This window comes from Lepus europaeus, chromosome 8 (assembly GCF_033115175.1).
Source record: "Lepus europaeus isolate LE1 chromosome 8, mLepTim1.pri, whole genome shotgun sequence".
Taxonomy (NCBI): domain Eukaryota; kingdom Metazoa; phylum Chordata; class Mammalia; order Lagomorpha; family Leporidae; genus Lepus; species Lepus europaeus.
In genome coordinates, this window is record NC_084834.1 from 91,777,895 (window position 1) to 91,794,146 (window position 16,252).

The 16,252-nt window shown below is 45.4% G+C and overlaps 1 protein-coding gene across 1 annotated transcript in view; it reads left to right on the forward strand.

Annotated features, from left to right (window-relative positions):
• Positions 1-1,133: 1,133 nt before the first annotated feature.
• The window catches only part of CDS1 (CDP-diacylglycerol synthase 1), an 84,728-nt gene continuing 69,609 nt past the window's right edge, over positions 1,134-16,252 (forward strand). Inside the window, exon 1 of the mRNA XM_062199899.1 lies at positions 1,134-1,250. Within this exon, the coding sequence (XP_062055883.1) occupies positions 1,134-1,250 (117 nt within the window). The remainder of the gene's footprint in view (positions 1,251-16,252) is intronic.

The window sequence follows — 16,252 nt, forward strand, 5'->3', positions numbered from 1 at the left end:
GTCAGTAAGGACCAGGTGGCAGCCCTGTCAAGAAAACTAATCTAACAGGATTGGGGCTGGAATTAACGCGGATCTTGTGCCCTTCCTGTTCCAGCGTGAGCAGCCCGAGGTCCCTGCCTGCTCAGCCCTGCTCGTCGTCGGCAAGCACGGGTTCCCTGTGGACTCGAGGCAGTGAACCTGGCGAGGCTCAACACCCAGCTCCTCCAAGACCGAGCTCGGGTCTGCGTGCTGGCCAGCCCGTCCCTCGCGTACCCGGACGCCCAAGGGAGGCAAACCCACGTCCCGTCCTCCGGGTGATGACAGCGGCCTGGAATGCCGCGGAGCTGACGGGTCAGTCCTGCCTGACAGGTTTCCGCTTCCAGACGCCGCCGCGGCCCCACTGGGCGCGCAGCGGGACGCCGTCCGCGCGGCCCGGCGTCTGCGAGCGCCTCCCCTCCAGGTCCTCACGCCTCCCGTCCAGGCGCCCGGCCCGCGCCGGCCCCACCGCACCTGCGCGCTCCTCCGCTCCCCGCCCACCCCGGCCACCTTCCCGCAGAGCGCCCACCTGGTGCGGGCGGGGCCGGCTCGTGACGTCGCGTGGGAGGCGGGGCCGAGGACGCCGCAGTGCAGCGCAGAGGGGCGGGGCGGGGCGTGCGGCGCGTGACCCGGCTGCGGGCGGCCGGCACCGGGACCCAGGTGGAAGCGGCGGGGACCTGCCGACTCGCGGGTCCGGCTCCGGGAGGCGGGGCGGGGTGTGGCCGGGCTGCTCCGGAGCGGGTCAGGCTCCCTCCCTCGCTCCCCGCCCCTGCGCTCCTCCTACCTGGGGCCTCTGTGTGCAGGCGCGCACCTGGCAACCGGCGGCCGCGCTCCGCCGCGTCCCCGCCTGCTCGGCTCGGGCCAAGCGCCCCGAGCCTGCCCCGCACCCCGACGCGGCCCCTCCGCCGGCGCCGCGCTCGCAGGAGGCGGCCTCGAGCGCTCGCTCGTTGCTGCCGTTTTGGGGGTGACCCGGCGCGGCGGCGGCGGCGGCGGCTCCATGCTGGCGGGGTGTTAGTGGCTCCGCTGAGCGTCCAGTGCGCGGCCGCCTGCGGGACCCCGCGCGCGGCTCGGGTTTCGGGGCGTTGGAGGAGACCGCCGCGGCTGCGCGGGAGCGGATGATGTTGGAGCTGAGGCACCGGGGAGGCTGCCCCGGCCCCGGGGGAGCGGTGGCGCCGCCACCCCGCGAGGGAGAGGCGGCCGGCGGCGACCACGAAACCGAGAGCACCAGCGACAAAGTAAGTGGAGCTGCGGGAGGCGCGCCCTCCAGCCCCGCGGGGTTCTGCCTGGGTCCGGGACACCTGGGAGCGGGGTGGGGCGCGCAGGATGTCAGGGAGAGGCGCGGGCTGTCCGCTGCGCCTTCCTCCGGCCTGGCTCTCCTTCCTCCTCCCCGGAGTGGGCTCGGGGAGTCGGACCCCAGCGACGGTGCCTTTCCCCGGGATGACGGCGAGCACTGCGGCGCGGGAGAGCTGAGTGATGCCCTTGGGTTGCATTTGCTTAATTCCCGATCCGGCGTCCCTCTCGGGGCGCGGGGATCGCGCGGAAGCCGCCCCGCTTGGAGCTGCAGTTTTCTGGAGGCTGCAGCCGCGCTCGGCTTCTCGGTAGAGGGAGCAAAGTTGGGACTAAACTCGAGACGTGCGCCTTCGGTGCCGACTGTCACTGGATCCTGACGCCCCGCGCGCCACCCCGAGTCCACGCTGCTCTCCCAGTGTGATGGATTCTGCAGATTTGAGACTGTCGCACACGTGACACAGTTGTGACCTTCCAGCCTCTTTGGAGTCCGACAAGTCAGTCTTCCGACAAGTTAATTGACGAGGAGTTTTCACTCCCTTTTCCAGGGATGAACCTTGCTGCACAGTTAACAATACCTAGATGCACCACGACTATTCTGTTTAAAGCTAGCAAAAGTCCATTCGGCTGTGTTTGCATTAGGCTTGGAGCCAGTAAGAACTTTTGGAGAAATGCACTGTTGTGACCTTAGGGATCCTCCTACTGGTTTAGGAAATTGAGCCAAAGAATAGATTGTTTTATAAAACCTTCTGCTTATAAATTTTCATTTTACTTGACGAGTTGAAGGCACGAAGTAATTCCTAGAAGCATTCTTTTTATGGAACCGAGGAGCTGAATTGCCATTTGAATTACAGAAGTAAAGTGGATTGTCCAAGGTCAAGTTCAGTGCCTTTTAAAACTGGAACTTGATTCTCTTTCCTCTGATCCCTGCTGGCAGTTCTGATCTGGGAAAGAGCCCACCTGAAAAGTTAATGTTGATGAACTTGGTGGAACCCAGGATATAAAGCACTAATAGGAACAGACCACGTGATAGTATGAAGAAACAAAGGACTCTGAATTTAGGACTGAAACTTGAGAATCAATGGAGTGACACTTTGTTTCTACTCTTGATGGCAGTTGGAATAAAATGAGTCTGTGAGAGATTATGTGTCAAGGAATTAATAGAAAATGTAACAGTTTCTGTTACTGCAGGTTGAAGTTACAAAGCTAGAAACAGTGGGCTGAGAATAGTCTGTGAAAACTGCCTTGGAAACTAGACCAAAAATAGAATTAATTAGGTTGGGATTTATTTTTGTTTTAGTGCTTGTATAGTTGAGAATCAAGGAAATGCCAGCTTCCCCATGTTGACTTCCTTAACTGATGAAGCTAACAAGCTTTTTATTAAGACAACACATGTTCAGGGAACCATGCCCGAAATACCTCTTGAATTTTTTTCTTTTAACAGCATAAGCACTTAAAATGAAAACTACTTTTGTGATGTGGTTTCGCTCATTAGAACTGTTGTCTCCATCTGTGACTGGGTTACCTCACTGCTTATTTATTTATCTGTGAACACTGTCCTGTTGATTTTCATTAGTATGCAGTCAGCTGAATTTTGTTTTCTGGGCATCGGCATGGCTATATGTAACCTGTGTTTTGCTAAGATTTCTTAGACAAGGATAAGCCTATTCAGACTATGCTAAACTATAACTTTTAGAGTTTATCACAAGGAACTCTTGACTTGGCAAGCTTGGAGACATTGACCTCTATCCTCTGCCTGTTCTTTTTTATCAGGGTGTGTCTTTGAGTATACCTGTATTTCCAGGTCAAGGGCTGTTTTAAAATGAATTTACACATTGGAGGCTGGTTAATATTTGGTTCATTTAAATTCTTTCAGGGCCTTCTCTGTTGCAGTTGTAGTAAAGGCAAATCCCCTGGGGGAATTAATGAAGGCCTCAAAGGAGGTATATTGTAATCTACTTTTGTAGTCTATTCCCATGCATTGCCACTTTGTAGTCTTTTCATAATACTATTATTAACATCACATTCTCATGGTTCAAGCCTGGGAGACTTATGCTGGGAGAAGATCTTGTGCTCCAGAGAATCAGGGATGAAAACAGCGCTGCTTACGGGCCAGGGGATGTTGCTCATTGTCAGTTCCTGGAGTGGTACTTGAAAGAAGACCAAGAGCCACCTCCACAGGATCCCCTGGAGATATTTATGAGTTAAATTTATCAGAGATCTGTATAAGACTCATTTTCCACATCAGAGGGCAGAGTTGGGCCCTACTTGGCAATAACAGGAAGAGCTTCAGAGAGTTGAGTTTGGGATTAAAAGGTGTCTCCAGACTCCTCAGGTGGACAAGGGCAGGGGAAAGACATTCTAGGCAGAGGGTGTGTTCGACTGTTTCTTGAGTCAGCATCCTGGGCACAGAACAAACTAAGCAACTTAGTGTGGCAGTCCTGGAGCATAAACTGTGCATGTCTAGGAGGTAGAGCTGGGAGTTTGGAGACTTCTAAAGAGATTACTAGGCTTTATCTGATGGCATCTGAGAAGTTTGCAGAGATGTTAGTCTCACTCTGGCAGCACTCTGGGCAAAGTGTTATAAGGTGGAGTGACCTGCCTCAAAGACACTATTTTGGAAAGAGAATATTGCAAATGCTGTCCCTAGGAACTGATGTGGACTTGTGAGAAATCTAGAGTAGGGATTGGAGAGGAAAGATGTGTATGAGGGCACTTAAAGAAGTTTATGGAAATTGGACTTAAAAGAATTTTATTTTAGTGCATAAAGTTTTGAAACCCTTGCATAGCTTTTTGGATAATATGCATTCTCTATGAGCTTTGTGAAGACTGCTGGTATTTGTGAATTCAATCTTTTTTGTACCAAAGTTAAGTATCTTTTTTTTAAAAAAAAGATTTATTTATTTATTTGAAAGAGTTATAGCGAGAGAGGGAGAGAGAGAGAGGAGAGAGATCCATCTTCCATCCACTGGTTCACTCCCCACATGGCTGCTTTGGCTAGAACCCAGCCAGGCTGAAGATAGGAGCCAGGAGCTTTTTCCAAGTCTGCCACATGGGTGCAGGGGCCCAAACACTTGGGCCATTTTCTGCTGCTTTTCCCAGGTGCATTAGTAGGGAGCTGGATCAGAAGTGAAGCAGTCAGAACACTAACCAGCCCTGATTTGGGATCCTGGCATCATAGGCAGTGGCCACAACACTGGCCTCAAAGTTAAGTATCTTTTAAGTCTATTTGCACGAACTTATGGAAGTATTCTTACATTTTTAGATCATGATGATGGGGCCTGGACTGGGGTGATCAAAATAAGATTGATAAAATAAGAGCCTGCTTAGAGACACATTTTGAAGTGCAACTTAGGAGACTTTTAGGAAAGAAGCCAAAAAAGATTGTGGCCAGTTTTTCAGGTTAGCAGTGAGTGATTATTAGTGAGACGGGTTGGCAGGGTATGTTGTTTTCTACCACATGAAGGTTGGAAGCTGTACCTAAGAGCTGGAGGTCCTGGTTTTTGTTTTGTTTTGTTCTGTTTTATTTTCCCATTAGGACGGGGGAAGAGAACTGAAGACAGAGCCTTGGGAGTTGCCCATGCCTAGAGCGGGGTTGGAGGGGCAGAGGTCTCCTGTATCACGAGAATGGGAGTCTTGGAATCTAAAAGAAGAGGATTGCTTAGAGGCTGTCACCAATAGCACTGAGGAGTAAGGCTGAGATCTAGATGGCTGCATTCAGCAGATCTTAGTGGAATTCAGGTTTTAGGTTGACACAGTGAGAGGTGAAATACTGGTGGTTATTGGTCATGCAGTGAAAGGGAATACAGGATAGCAGGTAGAGAGGACAGGAGGATCCAGTGAAGACTTTGTTTTTTAAGGGAGGGGAATATGTAAGAAAGAAATCAAGTGAGAGTGAAAATGCTGCTGAGAGGCCCTGGAAGAAAGAGAGCAAACCAGGGGCAGAGACAGATGACTATGATGTCCAAGGGCAGGAAAGAGATGGATGGGAGTGGGTATGGAAACATTTAAGAGCAAAAGAGGCAAGATCATAGTGTTTGACTGCTTCCCTGAATTTTCTTGATAAAGCAGGGACTAAGAACCAATGAGCTTCAAGAGAGCTTAGAAGCAACTTAGTTCAATAAATGCATATATATTTTAAAATAATAAACTTGCCCTATAAGTGGTTGTTTTTGCTCAAAATGAGCTGGGGCAAGTGGCAGAGCTGGGACCAGAACCCACATCAGAACCTCAGTCACTGGCTAGACCATTCTGTTGCATCCCACCCAGTATGACCAGGGTGTCATTTTTAGGGATCATGACCAAAAGGCAAAAAGGTAACTAATAGAAGTATCACGTTCAGTGATGATTCACTTGGATACAATTTGTTGTGTACCAAATTTGCATGGTTCTTAAATAACTCAGTAGTCAGCCGGCACAGCGGCTCAATAGCCTAATCCTCTGCTGCAGGGGCTCAATAGCCTAATCCTCCTCCAGCAGCGCCGGCACACCTGGTTCTAGTCCCAGTCGGGGTTCCGGATTCTGTCCTGGTCGCTCCTCTTCCTGTCCAGCTCTCTGCTGTGGCCCGGGAGTGCAGTGGAGGATGGCCCAAGTGCTTGGGCCCTGTACCCACGTGGGAGACCAGGAGAAGCACCTGGCTCCTGGCTTCGGATCACCGCGATGCGCCCACCGCAGCGGCCATTAGGGGGTGAACCAATGGAAAAAGGAAGACCTTCCTCTCTGTCTCTCTCTCTCACAGTCCACTCTGCCTATCCCCAAAAAAAAAAAAAAAAAAAAAAGATAAAAAAATTAACTCAGTAGCACTAATAGTCACAATAATTTATGCTTGCATGGTGATTTGGAAGTCACAGGGATATTTTCCATCTGGTTTGCTCCTGTGACAATTAATATATCTTAGGAATATTTTATGTAGTATGTATTATGTACTATTTTATGTACTATGATCTTGACATTAAAGAATTTATTTTCTTTTCTCCCCTGGGTTGCCAAAGATGATTTATTTTTTGTAGCTGTCTATGTCTTTGTCCTAGGATTTAATAAAAGCACACACAAGTACAATGTATATGGCAGAGTATTCACCCCTACAGTGGTGCTTACAGTAAAGAAAATGGTAGTTGAAAATAATATGAAAAGTTTTCCATGTAGTTGGATAGGTTAAATTAAGTTCTTGTTACAGTACTAAAGATTTGACAGTAAAAAGTCACTTTAGTCTGAATAAAGCTAGGATGAAAATAGAGTGTTTCAGATACTCTAATGAAGATAGTTTGCCATCATTTTTTTATTTTTTAAAAAAGATCTATTATTTGAAAGGTAGAGAGACAGAGAAAGCTATCTTTCATTTGCTAGTTTATTCTCCAAATGGGTAGGGCTGGGCCAGGCTGAATCTAGGAGCCTGGAACTCCAGCCAGGTCTTGCACATCAGTGGCATGGACTCAAGCACTTGATCCATCATTTGTTGCTTCCCAAGTACATTAGCAGGGAGCAGGATTGGAAGCCAAGTAGCCAGGACTTACAGGCATCCCAAGTGTTAGCTTACTCTGCTGTGTTACAATGCCTGCCCTGCCATCGGTGATTATACTTTAAGACTGTCTTTTCAAGATTAAATTCTGCAATGCATTGTTTCAGTGCTCAAATGACCTTAGTCTTTTACTCTGAAATCAACAAGCACTGATACAAACAGCAAGATCTTTTATTATTTAGATGGTGATAATTTCTCAACTCTCCCCCCATTTAAAATTTAAGATTTCTTTTCTCTTTCTTTCTTTCTTTCCTTCTTTCTTTCTTTTCTTCCTTCATCCCTCCCTCCTCCCTCCCTTCTTTTTTCCTTCCTTCCTTCCTTCCTTCCTTCCTTCCTTCCTGTTTCTTCCTTCCTTCCTTCCTTCCTTCCTTCCTTCCTTCCTTCCTTCCTCTCTCTCTCTCTCTCTCTCTCTCTCTCTCTCTCTTTCTTTCTTTCTTTCACAGGCACAGTGGGCAGTGACAGAGCAGAGAAAAAGGTATTCCTTTTCCATTTTCCATTGGTTCACCCCCCAATGGCCATGCGCCGTCGCACCGCGCTGATCCAGAGCCAGGAGCCAGGTGCTTCTCCTGGTCTCCCATGCAGGTGCAGGGCCCAAGGACCTGGGTCATCCTCCACTGCACTCCTGGGCCACAACAGAGAGTTGGACTGAAAGAGGGGCAACTGGGACAGAATCTGGTGCCCCGACCGGGACTAGAACCCGGTGTGCCAGCGCCGCAGGCAGAGGATTAGCCTATTGAGCCACAGCGCCGGCCCAAGATTTCTTTTCTTGCCATAACTTGTTTTTGTTTTTATTTTAAAGATTCATTTATTTGTTTTGAAACTCAGAGTTATAGACAGAGAAGAAGAGACAGTGATCTTCTATCTTCTGGTTCACTCCCCAAGTGGCTGCAATGGTCCTGACTGGGCCAGGCTGAAGCCAGGAGCCAGGAGCTTAACCCTGGTCTCCCACATGGGTGGCAGGGGCCCCAGCACTTGGGCCATCTTCCACTGCTTCTCCCAGGCCATTATCAGGGAACTGGATCAGAAGTGGAGCAGCTGGGACTCAGCCCAACTCCCATGTAGGATACCGGCAACATAGGCAGCAGTGTTACCCACTCTGCCACAGTGCTGGCTCCATAATTACTTATTCTTTAGGATTAACATTTCTTTCACAAACTTTTCCAGAGGTGGTGGTTCTTTTTTTATCCTCAGATGGTTCTGGGTTTAAGAATTTCATCATCACCAGGCTGGCATATAAATCCATGTTTATCCTCTGTAGTCATTTCTTTGTGTGAAAAGCAACTTTCTCCGCTTATTGTGTATCTTTCTTTGATATTCGTGTGGTGTTCTCATTTTCAAGCCACTTTGTGCAATGTATTTAGTATTTGAAGCTCCCTTTTTAGGTAAAAAAAAAAAAAAAACAGCTGCTTCTATTACTCTTGTTCTAAATTCACATTCGTCTGCTTAAGGAATAAAGAGAGTATTAGGAAGCACCTGTCCTCCTGCCAGTTTGATGTCACATTCCTCATGTTCCAGGTGCACTGGAACATGCACTGGAACATTCCTTTGGTGCCACAGTTATAGCATCATCCACATTTGTGTATTATAGACACCAAGATCATATCTTTCTACATCTTCACCAGGATTCCTTAAGGTGGTGTTCTGACTTCAGTCTCTCAGTGTAATTAAAAAATCCTCTTGCAACAGCTCATTCAAAAGTTACATTTTCCTCCAAGGTCATGGTTTTCTTCCATTCTGTGATTCTGAAAGTGAGAACCTAGGCCCTAGGTCTTTAAATTGTGTTTTATCTTCTTGTGATCTTCCAGTATTTTTCCTTCCTTTTGGTGCCCGTGTTGTATTTCCTTTCACTTTAGTTCTCTTGAATCTTTCAAAAAATAGCTCTTAAAGTCAATGTCCTGGTCTTAGAGATGAGTCACTTAATCTCTTGTTTCATCAGTTTTAGAAGAATTAGCAGATTTTTTAATGAGTTATCTTTGCCTCCCTTTAGGTGAGAAAGGGACACATTGAGTTGTAAATAATCTACCAGATGAATAGCTATCACTTCCAGTTTCAGTTTCCACAGCTGAATCAGATGTCATGTGGTTGAGAGAATCCATTCTTGATTTCTCCATCACTTACTCTTTGTGTTAAATGGTTTTCTGCTACAGCCACACAGAAGAAAAGTGCTTTCTTTATTATTTTGAGAAATGTTAACATCGATTGTCAAGAACTGTACATAAAAAATGCACATTATCTTTTAATTTCATGTGTGTTTTTTTTTCCTGTGACCCTTTTGAAGTACCCCTTATGTCAAGCTTTGAATGTGCACTGCATTGGATTTTTTGATGCAGATGCTTTGCTTGTCATAAATGGACTGGGGAAAGTAGGGCACTTTAAAGCAGTGCTCTGGGAAATTATTTCGTAATTAGAAATTATGATCTATACATGTGTGGTATCCTTACTCTGGGTGTGATTATGTGCATGTGCATTTTCCTGAAACAGATTTTTTTTTTTTAATGAAATACAGATTTTCATTCAGGTTAAGGAAAGCAGATCATTTAGGAACTTAACAACTGTGTTTCCTAGGCTTGGTTTTGTTTGGTTGTGTGACTTTGTGTTTTGTGCTGGGTGCCTACTCTAAGTAAGACTGCATGAACGTCACCCCCCCCCCCTTTTTTTAATGGAGGGGGGTTTTGTACCTTTGAGAAAAGAAGTGGAACTAGGATTTGCTTGTTGCTCAATAACTCATTATAGAATATATGAATATGTTGGATTATAGACTTTGCATAGAATAGTGATAATTAGTTTATTAGTGTAAACTGATTTATAGTTTGCAGAATACTTATACATAATATCAGTTTGAATCTCAACAGTCTTAACAAGAGAAACAGCCTAGGTTACACTTGAGAAAACTAAAACTTGTAAACACCCTGCTTGGGATCATACAGTATTTAGTGTTGAGATTTACCTTACATTTTCTGACCCCCCCAAAAAAATTTAAAGGAGAAATAAATTATGTATGTGGTTCTGAGTTTATAAAGTTGAAACATTTGCTTTGGAAATTTTTACCTTAATGTTACTTTCTGTGATTTTGCAATAATCTGGCTTTTCTGAACCTGTGAGATTCTGGCATTGGGCTACAAACTTTCAGCTGAAAACCTGCAATTCTGTAATTTCAGCTACTTGGATTTAAATTAAACAAACTAATGTGTTTTGGGTGTTCACTCACTCACCTGGTGACTACTTAGGAGAAGAATTCATTAGCTTTTTTTTCATTCTGCAGCTGTTTACACTTTTGCTCACTTATTTTGTACATATTTCAGAACTTATTTGATGAGAATGATGTCACATTTTGAAATGATTGCAGAGATGAGAATAATTTTATTAATGACTAAAGATTAAAAATGTGGCTTTCCTCTGCCCTTCTATATTCTTTGACTGGATTGCAAATTAAATTGACATAAAATGGATAAACAGGGCAAAAACTGTTTTTACGGATGTGAAATACAAGTCTTGAAGTTGGCTCAGATGAGTGGAGCTTAGCATCCTAAAGGATGGAAATCAGTGGTGGCTTGGGGTTTCTGGGGGAAAAGAGGGATGGAAGAGAGGAGGGTGAAGGGGGAAATGTGGGGTGAACAACTGTTGTCCTTTGCAGATAAAGTCTCCCAGGTCGGGCAGGGTGGCTGGGAGCAGCCCTCCTGCTGATACGGATACTTCACTAATGTGGATTTCCTTTAGGGATGTAAATTTCATTTGCAGAAGGACTGTTTTTCAGAGCTATGACTGTGCCTGCAGTGGCTCGGAATAACCAGCCCAACATATGCCCAAGAAATCTATTTTGGGGTGTCAGATTCTGGTCTTCCACGGTCATACTTCAGGGTGGTGTGTCCCAAGCTTCAACATGACCAGTCGGTTTGTTCATCATGTATGAGGTGTGCTGAGTTCAGTTCCCTTTCTAAATGTGGACATGTTTTCTTAGTCACAAAGGAGAGGTCAGAGTTATTTTCCATGGCGTGGCATGGAATGTTTGCTTAAGACTTTGTAAGAACTACCAAGATGTTGCAGTTTCTTTCAAACATAAAATTGAAAGGCCTTGCATGGGGGAAGCAGAGTCCAGGCCAGTGTGAGGGGCGCCTGCCTGTGGACATTTCAAGCAGCTTTTTGCAGACTTTCCTTGGCTTTTGACAAGATCAGGGGTGTTGCCTTTTTGCTTCCTGGCTGTGGTTGCAGTTCTCACCATTTGCCATGGCCCATGGCCAGCTATGTGAGTTTTGTGTAAGGCTGATGAAGACATCTGACTTCATCACCTGGCTGGCTCACGTGGGACCAAACATCTTGATGGTTAAGGCTGGGTCCCAAGCAGATCATTTCAAAACTGCTGTGGCGCCATGGGACAGTAAATATTTATTAAGCCCATGTGGGACTTAACATTTTACCTCAATTTGCATAAGTCTAGGACTGGGAAACAGGATTAGACTTACTCCAGAATTTTTATTTTCTTTCCACCCATGTGCTGTGTGTGTACTTGAACTGTCTCAGGGTTTGAGACTTTGAACAACTCTGGGACATTTTTCTTGTAGAGATCATTGTAGATCATGCCCCCTGGGATTTTGCACAAGGTTGTCTCATTTATAATCATTTATACTATTTTCAATAAGTATGAAGTGGATATAAAAGCATCATGATTCCAGCTAGTCACATGAAAGACTTATCTAAAAGGTGATCACAGCTTGAATTTTGCATTTTCCATTTCCTTTCCTCTCTTGATACTTTTATAACATATGTTTGCATCCTTACACAGTCTACAGTTTAGTTTTGAATTTTTTTCACAGCTTTTGTTAAGTTTTTCATATAGAAAGGTTAAAAACATGATACAGTGATTACCAGTATAGCCAGCACTTCGAGTTAACAACTGTTAAGATTTTTCTAAATTTGTTTTATCCGGCCATATATGTCCATGAAAGCATTTCCTTGGTGAACGATTTGAAAATCGCCTCTAAATTAAGGCGTGCATCTCTTAAAATAAAAGCACTCTCCTACGTAGCTACAATGCTCTTATCATATCTTGAAGGGTAATTTCCTTGTCAACAAACAATCCATGCTCAAATTTCCCCTCTCACGCTGAGATCCATGTAAGGGTCACACATTGCAGAAAATATTCAAGAACAGGTTTAGTTATTCTTGGTTCATAGTTTGTTTTCCTCTGTGTGGGGACAAGGTGGAAGAGCAATATTGTTTCTCTTAGCTCCTGCATATAGTGAGCATGAATACAATCTCAGGTCAAATGCGTATTTGCGATGATGGTTATCGTTCACATTGAAGAAAACACTGTCAATTTTTTAAAAGTGCTTTGGTGTTCTGCCATGAATTTTCCCTTCAAGGATCTTTATTTCTGATTCGGAATTTAAAACTTCCATAAATGAAACCATAAGATGCAGTATATTTTTAATATGTAACAGAATAGTGTGTCACTGGGCAAAGATCAGAATGAGCCACACACACATTTCAGAAAATCTTTGAACAGTTCTTGAAATAGGGTTCTTGAGATAGGATTTGAATGTTGTAGATAGCGTTTTAGGAGTGGCAAAAGGTGCTAAGAGCAGTGGTGTTGGAGACTGGAAGAGTTGGCCTGACTGCGTGTGAGGTCAGAGGTGGTGGCCAGCGTTCCCTCAGCACATACTCACTGAGCTCGTAGGACTCTGGAGAGAACACGTGGTGTAGACTAGCCAGGAAACAAGCTGCTGGATGGACCTGCAGCACAAGTGGGGCTGGGTCTCTGTGCGCTAGTTAGTTTCTTGTGACTGTTGTAGCAAGTCACAAACTTAGTGGCTTAAACCAACACACCTGTGCTATCCTACAGCTCTGGAAGTCGCGTGTCCACAATGGTGTCAGTAGGATGCTCTTTCTCCTGGAGGCCCCAGGGGGCAGTGTAGTTCCTTGTCTGTTCTGGCTTCTGGCCTCCAGAGGCTGCCACAGGCCTTGACTCATGGCCCCTTCCTCCATCTTCAAAGCCAGATCCTTCCTACTTCTGCTTCCATCTTCATATTTTGTTCCCTGACTTGGGACACCCTGGTCTCCTGCTTTCACTTCTGCAGACTTTCGCAATTAAAGCCAACACAGCTGGCTCATCCAGGGTCCTCTCCCCATCTCAAAGACAGTTGCTTAGCAAACTTAACTCTGCCTGCCACCTTGATTCTCCCTTGCGTTGTAGCATGACATCTTCAGTTTCCGGGAGTAAGCTGTGCATGTTGAGGCAGAGTGATGGTGACTATTATTCTGCTTTTGACAGGCTCCTTGCAGAGTTTTCCAGAAGGGTATCTTAACCTAGACCTCAAGAAGAAGTAGGCACAAGCCAGGCAAAGCTGGGCTCAAGTTGGAAGGATGTTGCAAATAGAGGGTACACCGTAGCCAAATGTGGAGAGGTTGAGACTTATGCTCATTGTCTGAGGAGTGCAGGAAAATTCAGGTTTGCAGAGTGTGGAATGGCAGGGTGGGTATGACTGGAACCCTAGTTGGGCAGTGAGAGGAAGCTGGGTTTATACTCGCGATGAAGAGACTGGGCTTGATCTTAAGCAGTGGGGAGCTACGGCAAGGCTTTTCATTGGAGACTGATGGAATCTGATTTGCCTGTTACTCCTGCATTTTACTTGTTTCTGAAGCACTTTTGTTTTTCTGTTATCCAGGCAGTGGGGTCTACCATGAAGTGTGATGCCCAATCAGGATAGTGTTAGGTGCACCTGCTTGTCCAATCACCTCTTTCCTGCAGTGGGAACTAGAACAGGGCTGCAGAGAAAGACTTGGAGCACCAACCTTTTCCTTTTAAGCTCAGATTTGGAAGATTAAGGTGGCCTTTTCAGTCCTAATATGTGTAGTGTTATCAGATTTCTGTGTATAAAATGCAGTATTACTAAGTCTTTTGACCCTCATCATCACAAAAGGCCTTGAACATCCCCATCCCCATCCCAGTCTTCACCAAACAGCCCAGGCCCCTCCCCAACACAGATGAAAGTAAATCCTTCCTCTGTTTACTTTCTTTTCTGGGAGAGAGCTAAGGGACCCCTGCCTCTGTGGAAACAACAAAGATACAGAAAGAAAATGCTGAAATTATAGTTTAGTGTCCTTTCAAGTAAAAACTATTTGGTTTCAGGGTTTTTAAAAGGCTGCCTCATTTCAGGCACAGAGCTTTGTGTTACCTGCAGGATTTCTTTTTGCTTGATTGCAGATTTTATTTTGTTTGTTAAATTTTGAAAACTTATTTGAAAGGCAGAAATACACAGAGAGAAGGGGAGAGAGAGAGAGAGAGAGAGAGAGAGAGAGAATCCCCTATCCACTGGTTCACTCCCCAAATGGCTCCAATGGCCAGGGCTGGGCCAGGTTGAAGCCAGGAGCTTCTTCCAGGTCTCCTCCATGGGTGCAGGGGCCCAAGCACTTGGACCATCTTTGGCTGTTTTCCCAGGCACATTAGCAGGGAGCTGGATCAGAAGTAGAACAACTGGGACATGAGCATGCACCCATGTGAGATGCTGGCACTGCAGGCAGAGGCTTAACTTTCTATGCCACAGCACCAACTTGATTGTAGATTTTAATGCTGACTTAGGATGCAAGGACCAGTGTGATCATCAAAGGATCTGTGGTGTAGAAATTAACCTTGATTTTTGACTCGCTTTATAGGGAGCCATGAAAGTGTCAGTGTTTTTTTTTTTTTTTTTACTTTTATTTAATAAATATAAATTTCCAAAGTACAACTTTTGGATTATAGCAGCTTTTTCCCTCCATAACCTCCCTCCCATCTGCAACCATCCCATCTTCCACTCCCTCTCCCATCCCAATCTTCAAGATTCATTTTCAATTATCTTTATATACAGAAGATCAATTTAATATATACTAAGTAAAGATTTCAACAGTTTGCACCCACACAGAAACATAAAGTATAAAGTACTGTTTGAGTCTTAGTTATACCGTTAATTCACATAGTACAACAAATTAAGGACAGAGATCCTACATGGGGAGTAAGTGCACAGTGACTCCTGTTGTTGATTTAACAACTGACACTCTTGTTTATGGCGTCAGTAATCACCTGAGGCTCTTGTCATGAGCTGCCAAGGCTATGGAAGCCTCTTGAGTTCGCCAACTCCGATCTTATTTAGACAAGGTCATAGTCAAAGTGGAAGTTCTCTCCTCCCTTCAGAGAAAGGTACCTCCTTCTTTGATGGCCTGTTCTTTCCACCTGGGATCTCACTCACAGAGATCTTTCATTTAGATTTTTTTTTTCTTTCTTTCTTTCTTTCTTTCTTTTTTTTTTTTTTTTTTTTTTTTTTGCCACAGTGTTGGCTTTCAATGCCTGAAATACTCTCATGGTCTTTTTAGCCAGATCCAAATGCCTTAAGGGCTGATTTTGAGGCCAGAGTGCTGTTTAGGACATCTGCCATTCTATGAGTCTGCTGTGTATCCCACTTCCCATGTTGGATCGTTCTCTCCCTTTTTGATTCTATCAGTTGGTATTAGCAGACACTGGTCTTGTTTATGTGATCCCTTTGAAAGTGTCAGTGTTTTAACAAATTAGCTTTTGATGGGCCAGCATTGTGGTGTACCAGGTAAAGTTGCCACCAGCGATGCTGGTATCCCATATGGGTGCTGTTTCAAGTCCAGGCTGCTCCACTTCTGATCCAGCTCTCTGCTAATGCACCTGGGAAAGCAGCAGTGCTTGGTCCCCTGCACCCACAAGGGAGACCTGGAAGAAGTTCCTGACTCTGGTTTTGGTCTGACCCAGCCTTGTCCATTGCAGCCATCTGGGGAGTAAACCAGTAGGTGGAAGATCTCTCTCTGTCTCTCCCTCTCTCTTTGCAACTCTGCATTTCTTTTTTTTTTTTAATTTATTTTTTATTTTTTTGACAGAGTTAGACAGTGAGAGAGAGAGAGAGAAAGGTCTTCCTTCTGTTGGTTCACCCCCCAAATGGCCGCTATGGTGGCACGCTGCAGCCGGCGCTGCGCCGATCTGAAGCCAGGAGCCAGGTGCTTCCTCCTGGTCTCCCATGTGGGTGCAGGGCCCAAGTACTTGGGCCATCCTCCACTGCCTTCCTGGGCCAAGGCAGAGAGCTGGACTGGAAGAGGAGCAACCGGGACAGAATCCAGTGCCCCATCCAGGACTGGAACCCGGTGTGCCGGAGCCGCAGGTGGAGGATTAGTCTAGTGAGCTGCGGCGCTGGCCACAACTCTGCATTTCAAATAAAAAAAAATCAATATTTAAAATCTCTCTATATGTAAATATATTTTCCATATATATATATTCCCATATATATCCCATATATATATATGTATATCCCATATATATGCCTTTGCTGAATTCAAAGTCACTGCTTACGTTCCTTGGTTGAGGTATTTCTCTTTGGAGCCATCATCTTGAATAGACTGTGTCCTTTGCTCTCTAACCCCATGTGTAGCTGGTTCCTGCAA